This window comes from Choloepus didactylus, chromosome 8 (assembly GCF_015220235.1).
Source record: "Choloepus didactylus isolate mChoDid1 chromosome 8, mChoDid1.pri, whole genome shotgun sequence".
NCBI classification, from domain to species: Eukaryota; Metazoa; Chordata; class Mammalia; order Pilosa; family Megalonychidae; genus Choloepus; species Choloepus didactylus.
This window is the reverse complement of record NC_051314.1, coordinates 33,233,547-33,250,213: the sequence shown is the minus strand read 5'-3', so window position 1 is coordinate 33,250,213 and position 16,667 is coordinate 33,233,547. Positions and strand designations below refer to the sequence as shown.

Genomic DNA, 16,667 nt, shown 5'->3' with positions numbered 1-16,667 from the left:
ACTAGGGAGAGACACAATAAAGCCCAGCACATATTTTTCTCCCCAAGAAAGTTTAGTTAGAATTATATTAGTTGCTATGGTAACAGTAAGAACACCAATTCACATTAATACTTTAAAAGTATTTCTGGTGTCAGAACTGTTTTGTTCTTCCCTAGCTTGAGAATAAATGGAAGCAGAGCAAGTATGTTATGTTGTGAGCAATTTGATGGCTTTTCATTAAAACAGAAGAGGCCCTTATTTGGTATCTTGGTGCCTTTTTACCTCTTTTTTTTTTTTTAAAGGAAAGATGGAAAATATAGTCAATGGGGTTAGCTACATTCTTTAAGTAAAAATGTTCTGACTCAAATTTAAAGGGAGTCTTAGATTGATCTGGGATAGGTCTGAGAAGAACCTTGAACTGATTTTCAACATTGAGAATATTACATTTTGCTGAGGGGTCAGAAAGAGTTTATAATCTTCAAATACAAATTATGTCATTAACACTGACCAAAATACTGGTTGGTCACCTCATGGCAGGGTCAAGATTTTCCGTAAAACACATTTTTAAGGTTTTATAAGCAAACACAGAATAATTCTGTAGAAGACAAAACAGAAAATTCATCATGGTCTTCATGGTATTGAATAAGGCATCAATCAACATCTTTCTGGGGAAACGAACTACCTACGTAAAACTCTGGAATTCTAATATGTAAGTTCCATACTAATTTAATTTACAACTCAATACTTTTCACATACTTCGGTGATTCCTGATCACTGAATTTAAAAATGAATTTGACAAAGGAAGGAAGAAATGTAATTAAATTAGCATCTAATATTTAAGAATTGTGTGTGGTATTATATATTGTTTCCTCAATCCTTACTGCACTTAATGCTTCAAGCAACTGAAAACAATCATGTAGATTTACCCTTCCACTTAAAGAAAAAATAAAAAAATTCCTACCTGGGTGCATGGTTAATTAGAGGCTGTGGTTTATATTTTGGAAAGTTGTAGTTCTTGAACTCATCATTTGAAGACACACCTGGCCAAGTTTCCTGAGATGGAGTTCCTGAATGTAAAAAAAAAAAAAAAATGTTTTTACATACTCACATACATATATTAAAAATGTAAATATATATATATAATAAAAGCAACTAAGAAAGTGCCTAAGAAAGCAATTTACATAATAATTACACTAACTCTAAAGTCTTACAAATAACAGCTATTTAAGTTAGTCTCAGAATCAAAACAGACTTTTTAGAGATTAAGTCTTATCTAGCTAGTCAACTCTAGGTGCAAAATCACTGGGAAAAGATTTCTTCTGTTACCTAGCAGTCGGAAAATTAAGTGTAATTCATCTTCCACAGTTGATCCTGGAAACAGAGGTCTTCCAGAAGCCATTTCAAAGAAAATGCAACCAACACCCCTTTAAAATATACCAGAAAAAAATTTGATGAGCAAATTATTTAAATATTATGAAGCACAAGAACCTTTTTCCTAAGATTGGAATTTCATACTAGCCTACTTGAAAACCTCCTACAGAGATTTTTCAGCTCCAATTCAACTAATTTGTTAGTATTTACCCTATTTGTCTCAATTTCCATATTGCTTTATCCACGGTTCTACTTAAAATGCTAACAGCTAGTAATGGTTGAATGCTTACCTATGTGTTAGGAACTTTTAAGTGCTTTAATTATTATCTCACTGAATTCTTATATTGGCTATACTGTGGACCACAGACTGAAGAAGAGCAAGATTGGAAGGAGGAAAATCAATCAAAAGAGACTGTTACAGTAATCTAGGAGACAGAGTGAACATAACTAAGGTAGTACGCAACAGGCACAGAGAGAAGCAAACGATTTAAGAGTTTTTATGTAGGAAGCAGGGTTAGAACATGTACGTGTGGGGTAGGGGAGTGTAAGAGAAGGATGAGAAAGGGATGGAGATACAGTGAAGGGGTTCTGTCTTCTAGGAATTGTGAATACACATAAATTTAAGACATAGTCCTTTTATTAAAGGGCTCACAATCCAGCACTTACATATAAAATTTAATTTTTACATATTAAAATATTAGGTAAAACAAGATTTCATATAATTGTTCAAGACAACAAACAATTTTATATAAGACAACGAAGTGTATAGACAATAAATCCAAGTTCAGAAAAGAAATTACTACCTGAGGCTAGGGTATGCTTACAAAAGGATTTATGAAGAGCTGCGTTTTGAAGGTTACTAGGTCCAGGCCATAATTAGAGAAGCAATGTAGGTTTTCCAGATGAGTAGACTGGTGTGAACATAAGAGCAAAGGTGGTAAAGTCCAAGTTATTTTTGACGGACAGTGTGTAGCTTGTTTGGCCAAAAGGGAATATTTGTGTAGAATAATAGTCTGAAATTTGCTGGAAAACATAGTTTAGAAACTTCTTATGGAGTGCTTTCAGTACCACATTGAGGAACAGTTAGTCATGAATGGGGAGGAAACAATGGTGTTAGAGTAGAAGAATGTCACGATCAAAGTGGTATGTGAGAAAGATGGCTACTGTGCTGGTATGGAGCTATTAAGTACCCCACAAAAGGCCATGTTCTCTTGGTCCATCCCTATGGGAGCAGACTTATTGCTGGGTGGGACCTTTTGATAAGGTTTTTCCAAGGAGGTATGACCCAGCCCATTCAAGATGAGTCTTAATTCCCTTGCTGTAGTCCTCTATGAGAGGACAAAAGACAGATGAAACTCAGAGAGCTCAGAGAAGCTAAGCAAGAAATACCCAGAGACATTTTAGAGAGAGAGACAACAATATTGAAACCAGAACCCAGAAGTGAAGGACCAGCAGATGCCAGCCATATGCCCTCCCATGTGACAGAGGAACCCCAGATGCTATCAGCCTTTCTTCAGAGAAGGTATCATCCTGTTGATGCTTTAATTGGGACATTTCCAGACTTAGAATTGTAACTTGTAACCTAATACATCTCCACTGAAAAAGACAACCCATTTGTGGTACATTGCATTTGGGCAGCTTTAGCAAACAGAAACAATATTCTGATTATTGTTTTTACATCAATTTATAGCAGGTAGATTTTGTAAACATTAAATGATGATAAAAATAGTAATTTTGTTTTAAATTACTATGTACCAGATACTCTTCTAAATGCTTCATATGTGTCAGTTTGTCATTTAGTCTTAACATTATCCACATACGAGCCTTTTATTAAAGTAGTTATTGCTATAACCCCTATTTTCTCAAATGAGGAAACCAAGCACAGGCCAGATATCTGAATAAGGTTATTACATAGTTATAAGTGGTAGAATTGGTATTTAAATCAAGGATTAGTCATCACCTATATTGTGGTTCTTTAAAATAATACCTCCTTAAAAGTTAAATATCTATTAGTATGCCCTGCATTAACAGCTACAGATCTTTGAAAATATAAATGGCAAAAACATCTGCATATATTTACCACATGTCAATCTGTGTTGAGTACTCTGAGGAACCAAGAAGCACATCAGGTGGCCGGTACCATAGTGTAACAACTTCATTTGAGTAGGTCTTTGTGGGAACTGACTTGGCTCTGGCTAGTCCTTCATAGGGAAAAGAAAACAAAGATTTAGAAATAGCTATAAAGGATTTCCCAGCCTAATCCTCACCAAAGACAAAGGGATGTCTAAGATGGCTACTACATAGCTTCTTCTAACAAAAATTTACTAATTCATTTAAAAAAATTAATAAACCTGTTACAGGTTAGCGTAAATAACATTTTTAATTAAAAAATAATAGCCCTCCCCCCTACGCGGGATCAGACACCCAGGGGAGTGAATCTCCCTGGCAACGTGGAATATGACTCCTGGGGAGGAATGTAGACCTGGCATCATGGGATGGAGAACATCTTCTTGACCAAAAGGGGGATGTGAAAGGAAATGAAATAAGCTTCAGTGGCAGAGAGATTCCAAAAGGAGCCGAGAGGTCACTCTGGTGGGCACTCTTACGCACAATTTAGACAACCCTTTTTAGGTTCTAAAGAATTGGGGTAGCTGGTGGTGGATACCTGAAACTATCAAACTACAACCCAGAACCCATGAATCTCAAAGACAGTTGTATAAAAATGTAGCTTATGAGGGGTGACAATGGGATTGGGAAAACCATAAGGACCACACTCCACTTTGTCTAGTTTATGGATGGATGAGTAGAAAAATAGGGGAAGGAAACAAACAGACAAAGGTACCCAGTGTTCTTTTTTACTTCAATTGCTCTTTTTCACTTTAATTATTATTCTTATTATTTTTGTGTGTGTGCTAATGAAGGTGTCAGGGATTGATTTAGGTGATGAATGTACAACTATGTAATGGTACTGTGAACAATCGAATGTACGATTTGTTTTGTATGACTGCGTGGTAAGTGAATATATCTCAATAAAATGAAGATAATAATAATAATAATAATAATAAACATATTTCCAAAACAAAAAAAAAAAGTTGGTAAGAAGAGCTTCTTGATTCAACAAAATTCTTTTTGTGAATATTTTTTTGAGTGCCCACAGTCTTACTTAGGTCAGCAAATCCTTATATAATTAAAGTAAATAATAATAATCCCACAACCAAAGACTATGCTTTCTTTTATGCATGTGAATGCACCTGGTACAGTGTCTGGGTTAATCTAAATAAGACATGTTCCTTTTCTCCATGAATCATGATTCAAATTAGAACAAGATGGACCTCATTGCTTTTTGATATTAATTGCTGTAAATGATATCAGATGTGCCATTCCTTTGCCATTTTAATGTGGGATTCACTGATTATCCAAAATAAAGACTAGAGTCCACTTTATCTTGAGTCACTGGCATGACAGTTATTTTAACTACTTCTAAGCCTCCATTCCTAATCACCTAGGGAAGAAGCAATTTTAAAAGATAGCTGGAGTAAGAAAATTTTATAAATTTAATTTATCTTATTTTAAAGAAAGATAATTCATTTTATGCTGATATTTGTTATATAACTATATATCCGATTAAAATGTCAAATAAGACAAATGTCAAAAAGAATAATTTAATACTTTATCAAATTGGATATAGTCACACAAATGACATCAGAAATTTAAAGAAATAAGCAGCATTCACACTATTTTAGTTCAGAATTATGCCAAAGGGTGTAACTGGAACAATGTTAACACTATTTTGTTTAATGGTCATTTTTACCCTACCATCCCACCTTGGTGAAACAAGCCCAACAAATTATTTTCCTACCGATTTTGGTATGTAGCAAAATGGGGAGTTTTCTAATCTCTCTTCCTGATATTAATCATGGGTTATATACAGCAAAAGACAGTCACAAGTTGTTTATCCTCCAGCGTATACAATCAAGGCAAATTGCCAGTTATAGTTTCCTCAGTACCTCACATCTTGGTCCTGAGGGGATCTGAAGTAGGGTGCTTGTTCAAATAAATTCCTGGCTTACAGCTAGAATTTCAGTATTGGCATGAAACAAAAGAAACAATAATGTCTTTCAAATCCAATTAATTAAATGTGAAGTAACATTATTTCACAAGACGTTTTCTATTATTAATGAAAATGTCTGTCTATATTAGTGGTTCTTATACCTCTGAACTTAAAAGTACTCAGAGTACTCCCTGATAAAAGTAGATTTTTTGATGGCCCATGCCATTCATTTTGCATTTCTAATAGGGTTTTTCTCTACCACTGCCACTCATTTTGGGCTTAAGGAATAAGGAGCAGTAAAAGGAGCACTTAGCAGGAAAAAAAATTAAAAAAAAAAAGGATAGAAAGAAAGGGGGAAACAGAGTAACAATTATAAGGGAAATAATATAAACTTATGCCGGAGAAGAAACTGTATAATCCACGTAAGCATATGCAAACAACTTGTAATTTCTTTTTTTAAAAACATGTAGCCCACCTTTTTCCTTTTTAAGAAAAGAAATATAAATAGTAATCTTACCTTTCAAACAAATGGTATAGTGCTAAATGAGCAAAGGTATAAGAATTTCCAGAACAAACTTATATTCATTAACAATGAATTTTTAATCTGTTGCTAAAAAATAAGACTTGAAACACTCATTTTATTAAATTTAATAAAATATCCCTAAAGGAAAACTATCATGATCATTTATGGAAAATTAATAAATGATAAATGTGTAAAAACTGCTAAAGCATGGGCTTTTTAAAACTAAGCTTTATTAGAGTATTCAAATTCTTAGAATGTGGAATATAAAAATTCAAAGCTTCCATTCAAAGTTCCTTCAATTAAAAAAACAATTTAATAAATATTCTTTTGTGTACTTCCAATAATGTATTCCAAAAGGTTTAATAAAGATAAAATCTTTTGGATCTTATTCTTTATGAACCATTACTAAAAATTTTAATCTTCCTAGAAGTAAAAAGAACTTGTCATTTCATTTTACTTTCTAATTTCATTTTACTTTCTAATTTCTTAAAATCTAATTAGCTAAAGAGATAAAGATCTACCAATTAAATTATTGAGCATATAAATATAGTCACAGGGGTAGGCATATTAAGGGAATCCCTTTCAGTATCAGCCTCTAAACTTTTTGGTCTTGGGACCCTTTGTATTTATTATTATTGAAGACCCGAAGAGCTTTTGTTTACACGGATTGTATTTATTGATATTTAGCACACTGGAAATTAAAACTGAAATTGAAATAAACTTAAACACCCCTCCAAGACAGAAATTGTAAAGAGAGACAAAATTTTAATAGGCTTTTCTGATAATTGTAAATATTCTTTCTTCATTGATACCACATCACAACTCAAAAAGAATTAGTTTCTTAAAGATTACATGGCATGTGAAACTATACCCAATTAACTTTTCATACTGTTAGATTCAAACCCATTGATCTAATTTGTACTTTAAATGGATCTTTTATCTATACATAATTTTGTAATATTATGCACTAGACATTTGGAAAATAATTATCCCTGAGATTTGCAGCTATCCCAAATATTTACCCATTTCTTTAAAATTTCCAAAACAATCACATTTGCTAACACTAATCTCGTTAGAAAAGTCTTTGAGTACTGGGAACGCTATCAAGCTCAAAGTGGCAAATCCATATTTCCACAATCTAAATTTTGCTTGAAAACTCCACTTTTACTACTGGCAAGAAACATTTTCAGTTGTTTCCTTGGAATAAAAGGCTTACTTCCTTCATTTTCATGAAAATATCTGTCAAATACCAAAGTTTTAAAAACTATAGCTTGTTGGCCACTTTTTTAACCTTTTATTTTGAAATAATTTCAAACTTCAAGAAGAGTTGCAAAAATAACACAAACCCCATACAGAGAACTCCAGCATACTCCCATCCACCGCCAGATACCCATATCCACCAATTTTACCTACCTACCTACCTATCTTCTGAACATGTGAAAGGAAGCTACACACATCATATTCTTTTGAACACACTGAACACATAACACTTACTTGCACAATTCCTAAGAACAAGGATATTCATTTATGTAATCACCTTAAGTGCAGTTATCCAGTTCAAGAAATTTAACATTGACATGAAGCTTATATTCTGTTTTCCAATTTTTTAATATGTTCCAATAACGTCCTTTTGAGCCTTTTCTCCTCCATTCTTAGATCCCATCCAGGAACACATATTATATATAACTGTCATTATTTTTTCGGTTGCTCTTTTTTTTTTATTATTTTAATTTGCAGAAACGTATGTACAAAATAGATCTTCCCATCCCAACCCCTCCCAAGCATACCATTCAATGAGATTAATCATATTCACATGTTGCAGTACCCTTACCACCATCCATTAACTCTATCTTTCCCCTCACCCCAAACAGAAACCATATACTCATTTTGCATTAATTCCCATTGCTCTGGTCTCCTCCCCTGGTAACCTGTACTCTCTTTCCCTATGAGTTTGTACATTCTCTGATATTTTCTTTGTGGTTACCATACAGCTTAAATTTAACATCCTAAATCTTTAACAATCTCGTTTTCTTTGATACCAACTTCAGTAGAATACATAAACTATGTTCCTATACCCTTCAGTCCTAAATCTAACTACTTTATGGTAGTTTTTGTTACAAATGACATATTTATACATTTTGGGTTTAAAACCATTGAGTTATCATTACATTTTATGCATATGCCTTTTAGATCCTGTAGGAAGTAAAAAGTGGAGTTAACAAATAAAAAATACAATAGTATTGGCATTTATATTTACCCATATCATCATCTTTACCAGAGGTCTTTATTTCTTCATGTGGCTTCAGTCAACTGTCTAGCATCCTTTCCTTTCCTCCTGCAGAATTCCCTTCAGCATTTCTTGTAGGGCCTATCTAGTGGCAACAGACTCCCTCAGTTTTTGTTTAGCCGGGAGTATCTTACTCTCTCCCTCATTTGTGAAAGACAGATTTGCTGGCTATAGAATTCTTAAGTTGGCAATTTTTTGCTCTCAGCATTTTAAATGTATCTTGCTTCTGCTTTCTTGCCTCCATGGTTTCTAATGAGAAACTGGCACTTAATTTTACTGAGGCTCCCCTGTATGTGACACTCTGCTTCTCTCTTGCTTCCAGAGTTTTCTTTTTATCTTTGGCATTCGACAGATTATAATATGGTGTGGTATGGGTCTATTGATCCTGTTTGGAGTTTGCTGAATATCTTGGATGTGTATATTCATGTGTTTCATTACATCTGATAAGTTTTCAGCCATTATTTCTTTGCATATTCTCTCTGCTCCTTTCTCTCTTTCTTCTCCTTCTGGAATTTGGATTCCCATGATGCATATATTAGCATGTTTGATGGTGTCCCACAGGTTTCTCAGGCTCTGTTCACTTTTCTCCATTCTCTCTGCTTTCTGCTCCACAGACTGGGTGATTTCAATTATCCAATCTTTGAGTTCAATGATTCTTTCTTCCACCAGCTCCAACCTGCTGCTGAACCCCTCAGGGGAATTTTTAATGTTACTAGTTTTCAGCTGTTTGGTTCCTATTCATAATTTCCATCTCTCTTTTGATATTTCTCTTTGTTTTCATCTATCATTTTCCTGGTTTCCTTTAGTTCTTTTTTTCCATGTTTTCCTTTAGCTCTTTGAGCATACTTAAGGCCATTTTATAAAAGTCTCTGTCTAGAATGTCTCAGATCTGATCCTCCTCATTGATGGTTTCTTCTCTCCCTGGGCCATTGCTTTCTATTTCTTTCCATGTTTTGTAATCTTTTGTCAAAAACCAGACATTTTGGTATTTTATGGTGTTAACTCCGGAATTCAGACTCTGAGGCATGTGTTCCTTAAGCTTGTATCCAGCTAGAGTTATGACAGAGCTTTCCTTGAATGCCAGGTGCTAACAAAAATTTTAAAAGTAATTAAAAAAGGAACAAAAGAAAACACCTTTCCCAGTCTTTGCAGATGGACCTGCGTGAGTGCTCTCCTTCAGCACTTATCCATACAATGAGTTTAGAGAATAGCTCCAGGCCAAAGCACAAGACCTTCATGGTCCTTTTTATGCATGTGACTTGGCTTGGCCTTGTGCTGTTTGGCCCTAGGAATTCCCCCATTTACAGGGATATGAATGTCTCCTCTTCCCTAGGAAACAGTTTCCTAATCTTCCCACATGGTACTATATGTCCTACATAGAGCAATCCTTTGCCTCAGGCAACCACTTGAGTGGTCTCCCATCGTATTCTGAAGAAGAGCTCTATGAGCCACCTTCTACCCCTTGGGCAAGTTCTGGGATGTTGAGCTCCTTAGGTCACTTCTAGACAGACTGGGCCAGATATATACTCTCCTAGTATGTACATGAGGTTACTTTGCTCCCTCTGGAGCTGATGAGGGGATGGAGGAGGTGCTGGCCAGGTTACCAGAAGATCCTCTCCACTTTTAAGTGGCCTTTTTCTTGATTTGGTCCTTGTCCTGATATTGCAATGGAGCTTTTAGAAAGATGTTTCTTCCAGTTCTTGCTGGTGGTTCAAAAGCTTCTGTGAGGGGGTATGGGGGGTCTGGGCTGTCAGAGCCCTGAAGCTTCTTACTCTGCCATCTGTGTCAGTCATTTTTTTCAAGTACACATGGTGCTCCATGATAAAAGGGGCTTGTTCAGCTTGCACTCAAATAATCACACTAGCACTTTTCTTTGAAATAACTGTAGTACTTCTGTGTACAGCAAATGTGCTTCCCATTTCATCACACAGAATACTTAAAAAGATGTATTCAAGGATGGAGATTAAATAAAATTAAGAAATTTTACTCCATCCAGTACCTTTTAAATGTAAGCAGCACCTTTTCCCTGTAAGTATGCATGGGTGAAGAATACAATGCCTTTACTAAGAACAGATACCAGTAACTTACCCCTTATAACTCTTGGAACATCAGTGCAAATACCGACATAGTGAAAAGAGGCAAATAATGCCTTAGTGTAATTATGACAGTATATTTTACCCTGAAGACCCCCCTGAAAGGGTCTCAGGAGTCTATGGACCACACATTGAAAATCAGTGTTTTTGGTATGTGCTGCTAAGAAGAAGCTTATGAGCACAAACATACCTCATCCACCAAGATCCTGTCAAATTACTTACTCTGTGGGCCACAGAGAATATTTCTATACCCACATAAAAATGATGACATGTGGTGACAGTGGTGGTTCTTTTAAACTTAACCACCCTAGAAGTATTTAAATATATCTCATACATTCCATACCAAAATCTGCTAGCTTTAATTCTCCTTTTTCATTAATGAGGAGGTTCTGTGGTTTCAAGTCTCTGTGCAACACCTTTCTTCTGTGGCAATATGCCAAACCACGTAGAATTTGGTATAAAAACAGCTACAAAAAAATAAATAAGAATTAGTCTTACTGATAAAAAGACATACTTCAGTTCAAGCATAAATTATGTGCAGAGAAGCAACTGGCATAGACTAGGAAAGAAAAAAATAATAACCACAAAATTAGGTAAAAAGCCTTTTTCTAATGTAATTGTTTTTTGACTTTTAAAGTTTATCATTCTATTTGAAGCATTTGCCCATTTTTTTAGCTTAACAGCATTTATTTATGAAAATAAATACCGTAATGTGACATCAAACTTTGTCTTAGTAGTACTGGCTCATTTATTACAGAAAATGATTTGAAGTAAATGTATCTTCATAAACTTCCAGGCTCCTAAGGTTTACGTTTGCTTGTGAAATTCTGGCAACACAACCAACCAACCAAACAGACAAAAATCTTATCTGGGGCAGTGTTGTTAACATAAGGCATTGGAATTGATGATACAAAAATTATGAGATGCAAAGAGAATGGTGTTGCATAGCTCTGGCAAATTACATGCTACAAAAATAACCTAAACCAGTTTCTATCACCCACCTCCTGGGTACTTTACTTTCAGCACCTCCTACTCAGCCTTCAAAATCTTCTATAATTCAGAAAGAGAGATTAGCATTATAGAGATCTGAATGACTTCTTTGAGGGAAGCAATTCCTGTAAAGCTTATGGTAGGCTTTTTGTTGTGTTATTTGATGGAAAGAGGGATATGAAACACAGAAGGGCTTTGGGGCTAAAAATTAAAAAAAGAACCTCAAATATAGAGGATTTAATTGTGTATTTCAGTTCACTTAATAGGTGAAAGAGACATCAGAACACTGAGAATAAGCCAGGGAAGCAGGTAAACGATAGGATTGAATAAATTCTAAGCCACAGAGTCTCTGCTTGCTTCATATGCAAGTGTTTCAAAAACTCTAAAATTACTATTTCCATATATTCCTAATAGTTTTTATGTTTGGAAAATATGAGGGCTATTTAAACACAAATAAACAATAAAATGCTTTCTAAATTAAGCCAGCCATGTAGACCTGGCTTTAAAAATAGAAATGTCTCAAACCTTTGTCAAATTATGATAATCAAGTACTTCATTTTCTTTCCAAATTGTTGCTAATGTGAAAGCAGGAAAAACAAACTAAAACCCACAAACATAAATATATCCAAATGCTTCACAGCAGTTTTCAGAACAAATTATAAAAAAATGATAAAAATAATCCTCATAGAAAATATATGGAAATAAACTTATATTTGAAACACTATTCTAAAATTCTAACAATGTGTTAACCGTATGTTCTGAGCTGTCTTTTAGTAATACACACTGGTTCCCCTTTGTATTCACAAAACTTGCTATTTTTTAAAAAAATGTAAATTTCAAGTTACTATCTACAGAACTGGAAATGTCTCAAACACACAGCTGGAACAGCCTATTTCTAGAATAGGTTCTCAAAACTGCTGACTTTACTAAATTTGGAGTACACCACTCAGGTCAAAAAAAACTACTTTAAAAACACAGCTATATAAAATGCTTTTACTCGATTCATTAGTTTATTTTGGGTTTAATCTGGAACTGATATTATACCAAACTTTTCTGGCATTATTTGCATTTTCAGATTTACAGATGAGAAAACCTAACAATTATCTTACTTTTACTCCGGACACTACAGATGGTATGACCAGCCTACTACTCACAAAACCTACACATGTTCCTGGCATTACTCATTAGATTAGTCCCTTGAAAAGTTGTTGTTGTTTCTTTAAGTAAATAATTTTTTTACAGGGGAATTCATTTAAAGGAGGTCTTTTGCAGAACACACTCATCATTTGTATTTATTTCGAACATTTGGATTTTATATCATAGACTTGATTTTTAAAGCAGAATATACCTGTAAATACATTCTATACCTAAGAGAATCCATACTATAATGTAAAAGGAAGTGTCAAAGTATTTTTAAAAAGACTTTGAAAGTGAAAAAGTTCCACAACATAGTGAAGCAGTTCTATAGAGAGGTCTGATCCAAAGAAATGCTATAATGTAGTAAAATAGAGGTTCTAAATAAATATATTCACAGAATAACCTATTTAAAATGCCAAACAGAAAACTCTGAAGCAGAAGAGTTATGAAGCTGGTATATTTTATTATACAGTGTTCATCTATGCTTTAAACAAAATTTGAAATTACCTATTAAAACATACCTTTACATTGTGCATACTCATAATGTTTCCACAGTCATCCATGTACTGTTTTAGATCTTTATCCTGAAAAAACACAGCACTTTTATTCACTTTTATCATGTGACCCAATTTTCAGAATGCATGGCTAATTCACTTAACAGTAGTTAACTTTTAAAAATATGCTGTTTTTAATGATGGAGCAGCAAGAAAGAATAAAGTTGTGAGGTATGCAGCGAGGTGAATGGACCGTGAGGACAGTAGGTTGAGTGAAGTAAACCAGAACTGAAAGGACAAAGATTATAAAGCCTCACTAATATGGACTAATAACAGTGTGTCAACTCTGAGAATTGAATCTGGGAGCATGGGCTATAAGGGGAAGGCTTGTGTGGAGGTTCCTAGATTGTAAGTTCCTACAGCAATCACATTTATGCATGAGTTGTAACAGTTATTTCTAAATTTTTGAGATTCTGAGCTGTTTGTGTGTGACAGGGTCAGTCCCTGGACCTTCGGGTGTCTATGTGGCACCTGGGAGTTGGGGCCACGGTTTAGCAGCTGTGAGTGTCAGCATTGCCCTAGGAATCAACTGCTAGAGAGATGAAAAGGAGATCAGACTTTGAGTGGAGATGTTAAATGAAATGAACTTGGCTGAGACTGGGGTAGATCCGACTTAAGGATACAGGATGTTATGAACCACGTTTTGGAACTTTGACTTCTGTGTGGGACCAAGGGAAGAGACGATTATATGGTACGAAATCTGTATTTGCTGTAGGACAATATATAATTTGACTTGCATGATCAGTTCACTCAAATGCCGTGATTACATGGAACCTTGACTAAGGATTGAGACCTTGTTTGTACAGGTTAGCATGAAGCCCCGATATAACTCAGAGTAATTTGGGCAGAGAATAAAAAGTATTTACAAAGCCCCCTTGAAGGACTGTGGAAAAATGTGGAAATATTAAACTTCCCCAGCTGGGGAATGCCTGATATTCTCACAAGCATTTGGGGACCACCAGCTTGGTGGGCCAACCCCTCTATCTTGGGAACCACCTTTACAAAGCTTCATACTACAAAGGAAAGGCTAATCCTACTCATAATTGTGCCTAGGAGTCGCCCCCAGAGGGCCTCTTTAGTTGCTCAGATGTGGCCTCTCTCTCTAAGCCAACTTGGCAGGTAACTCACCGCCTTCCCCCCATATGGGACATGACTCCCAGAAGTATAAATCTCCCTGGCAATGTGGAACATGATTGAGAAAGCCTTTGGGACCAAAAGGGGGAAAAGAATTGACACGAAATAAAGTTTCCACATTTCAGAGATTTCAAATGGAGTCGAGGGGTCATTCTGGAGGTGACTCTTAAGTATTATGTAGATATCCCTTTTTAGTTTTTAGTTTATTAGAATAGTTAGAAGAAACATCTGAAATTGTTAAATTGCAATTCAGTATCCTTGATTCTTGAAGGTGATCATATAACTATAGAGCTTATATGGTGTGATCATGTGATTGTGAAAACCTTATGGCTCACACTCCCTGTACATAGTGTACAGACGAACGAGTAGAAAAAACAGGGACAGAAAAGTAAATGAATAATATGGAGGAGGGGGATGTGGGTTGTTTTGAATGTTCTTTTTACTTTTACTTTTATTCTTATTTTTATTTTTTGGAGTAATGAAAATGTTCAAAAATTGACTGTGGTGAAGAATGCACAACTATATGATGATACTGTGAACAACTGTTCTACATTCTGGATGACTACGGTATGTGAATATATTTCAATTAAAAAGTAAATGAGGGGTGAGGAGGAGTATGGGATGCTTTGAGTGTTCTTTTTTACTTTTATTTTTATTCTTATTTTCTATTTTTTGGAGTGATGAAAAGGTTCAAAAATTGATTGTGGTGTTGAATACACAACTATATGATGAAACTGTGAACTACTGTTGTACACTTTGGATGACTGTATGGTATGTGAATATATTTCAATAAAATTACATTAAAAAAATAAATGAGCTGTTTTTTTCAAGAAAAGACATCGGATTACACATACATAATTTAACTAAATACCAATAACTAAACAGTAATGTCCCTGGGGACACTGAAAAGTCCAATTTCTTGCTACATTTTTAAAAGCAAAATTAAATACTCATTATTTATGAAATACTTACCAGATATTCAAAGACCAGTGTCAAAGATTTATCCGTGTGAACAATGTCATGTAATGTAACTATATTTGCATGTTTTAGATCCTTTAATAGTGAAACTGCAAAATAGAAAAGAGAGTCAATTATTTAATCTGTGTGGTGGCCAGTCTTTGTAAGAGCCTGAATAAGTTTAACATATTATCTGAGGGAGTTTAAGACTCTCTTAAGTTTAAAACAATAATTCACCAGGGAGATTGGTAGTAAAAGTTGAATGGAATCAAACCTACCAATCTTTTCTTTTATGGTTCTAAGTCTGATGTTATTTACCATTAACACAGTACTTAAAATTGTACCCAGTATTAGAATAATACTCTCTGTTGTTCTCCTCTATTTTTCCTAAACATTAACTTGTGAGACTCTGGGGCTTAATTTGGATGTAAAGTGTGAGGTACCTTTTCTTTCCTCAAATTGCTAACCAGTTTCCTCAAGTCATTTTCTAAATAATCCATCTTTTCCTTATAAAATGGTTTCATGATATGAATACATTAACTTGTACACACTGGTTTATAGTTACCTTTCTCTCCATGTACTATTATATAACATTTTCCTATGTCAAATATTTGTCTTTGGCAATGATTTTTAATGACTTCATAGTATTTCATCATAAATTAATAAATAATATATTTAACTAAGTCCTTTCTGTTGGATATTTCAGTTTTAGAAATTACCTTTTTTAAGGTTTAAATATAACTTCATCTATTATCTCTACATCTGAGTTCTTTTATTTTGTTTACAATAAAATTGAGCTCTTTTATGCAGCTTTTAAAATGTTCTACATAAATTTTATAATACATTTTGCTCGCAAAAGATCAAATTATACCTTCTCTTATAGCTGTGCAAGGTGCACCTTCTTCATGTTCCAATCGGATTTCTTTTAATGCCACCAAATTCTCTGTCAATTTACTTCTTCCTTTATACACCGTTGCATAGGTACCCTATAAAATATATTTTTGAAAAACATATATGAGCATATGAGTACCTATCTGTATAATTTATACAATAAAGAGCCCTAACTGAATTTCTATTTCTAAGCATATGTTAAATTCCATCTTGCAAAGAAAACTCCACAATGATAAATCTGGGTTTTCTTATAGTCAATAGGACTTTCCATTCCATATGCACAACTTCCATGCTCTTTTAACACTGCAGAACACCTCAAAAGTATGAAAACATAGAAGGAATATTTAATTTACTTTTATACTTCAGTTCAGATTAACAATTGATCAACAGCTCTAAATACAAACGTCCTTTTATCTGCAATAGTGTGTGGAAGTTGAAGGAAACTTAATGAACATAGTATTTGAAACTTGAAAATGTAACTAATGTATTGTTAAATTATAAACATTTTACCCATATTCAGACTTTTCAGAACCTTTGTACACAAACTTTCCATTAAAAAACATTCCACAGGAGGTCTCTTCTATCTTTGCCAGGATAGGCCACAATCTCCCTTAAGGCTTGTCTATGAACTAACTCTGTGATTATTTTCTTTGCCCCTCCTCACCCCTGAAGTTAGGCTATTTTAAAATTAGTGTGAACT

At 34.3% G+C, this 16,667-nt stretch overlaps 1 protein-coding gene across 1 annotated transcript in view; it reads right to left on the bottom strand.

The window, feature by feature from the left end:
• The window catches only part of CDK17 (cyclin dependent kinase 17), a 134,714-nt gene that overhangs the window by 9,542 nt on the left and 108,505 nt on the right, over positions 1 to 16,667 (bottom strand). The window contains exons 7-13 of the mRNA XM_037845732.1: positions 15,948 to 16,062; positions 15,092 to 15,186; positions 12,953 to 13,015; positions 10,648 to 10,771; positions 3,431 to 3,551; positions 1,306 to 1,403; positions 941 to 1,046 (exon numbers count right to left, since the gene is read on the bottom strand). Coding sequence (XP_037701660.1) covers positions 941 to 1,046; positions 1,306 to 1,403; positions 3,431 to 3,551; positions 10,648 to 10,771; positions 12,953 to 13,015; positions 15,092 to 15,186; positions 15,948 to 16,062 — 722 coding nt within the window. The remainder of the gene's footprint in view (positions 1 to 940; positions 1,047 to 1,305; positions 1,404 to 3,430; positions 3,552 to 10,647; positions 10,772 to 12,952; positions 13,016 to 15,091; positions 15,187 to 15,947; positions 16,063 to 16,667) is intronic.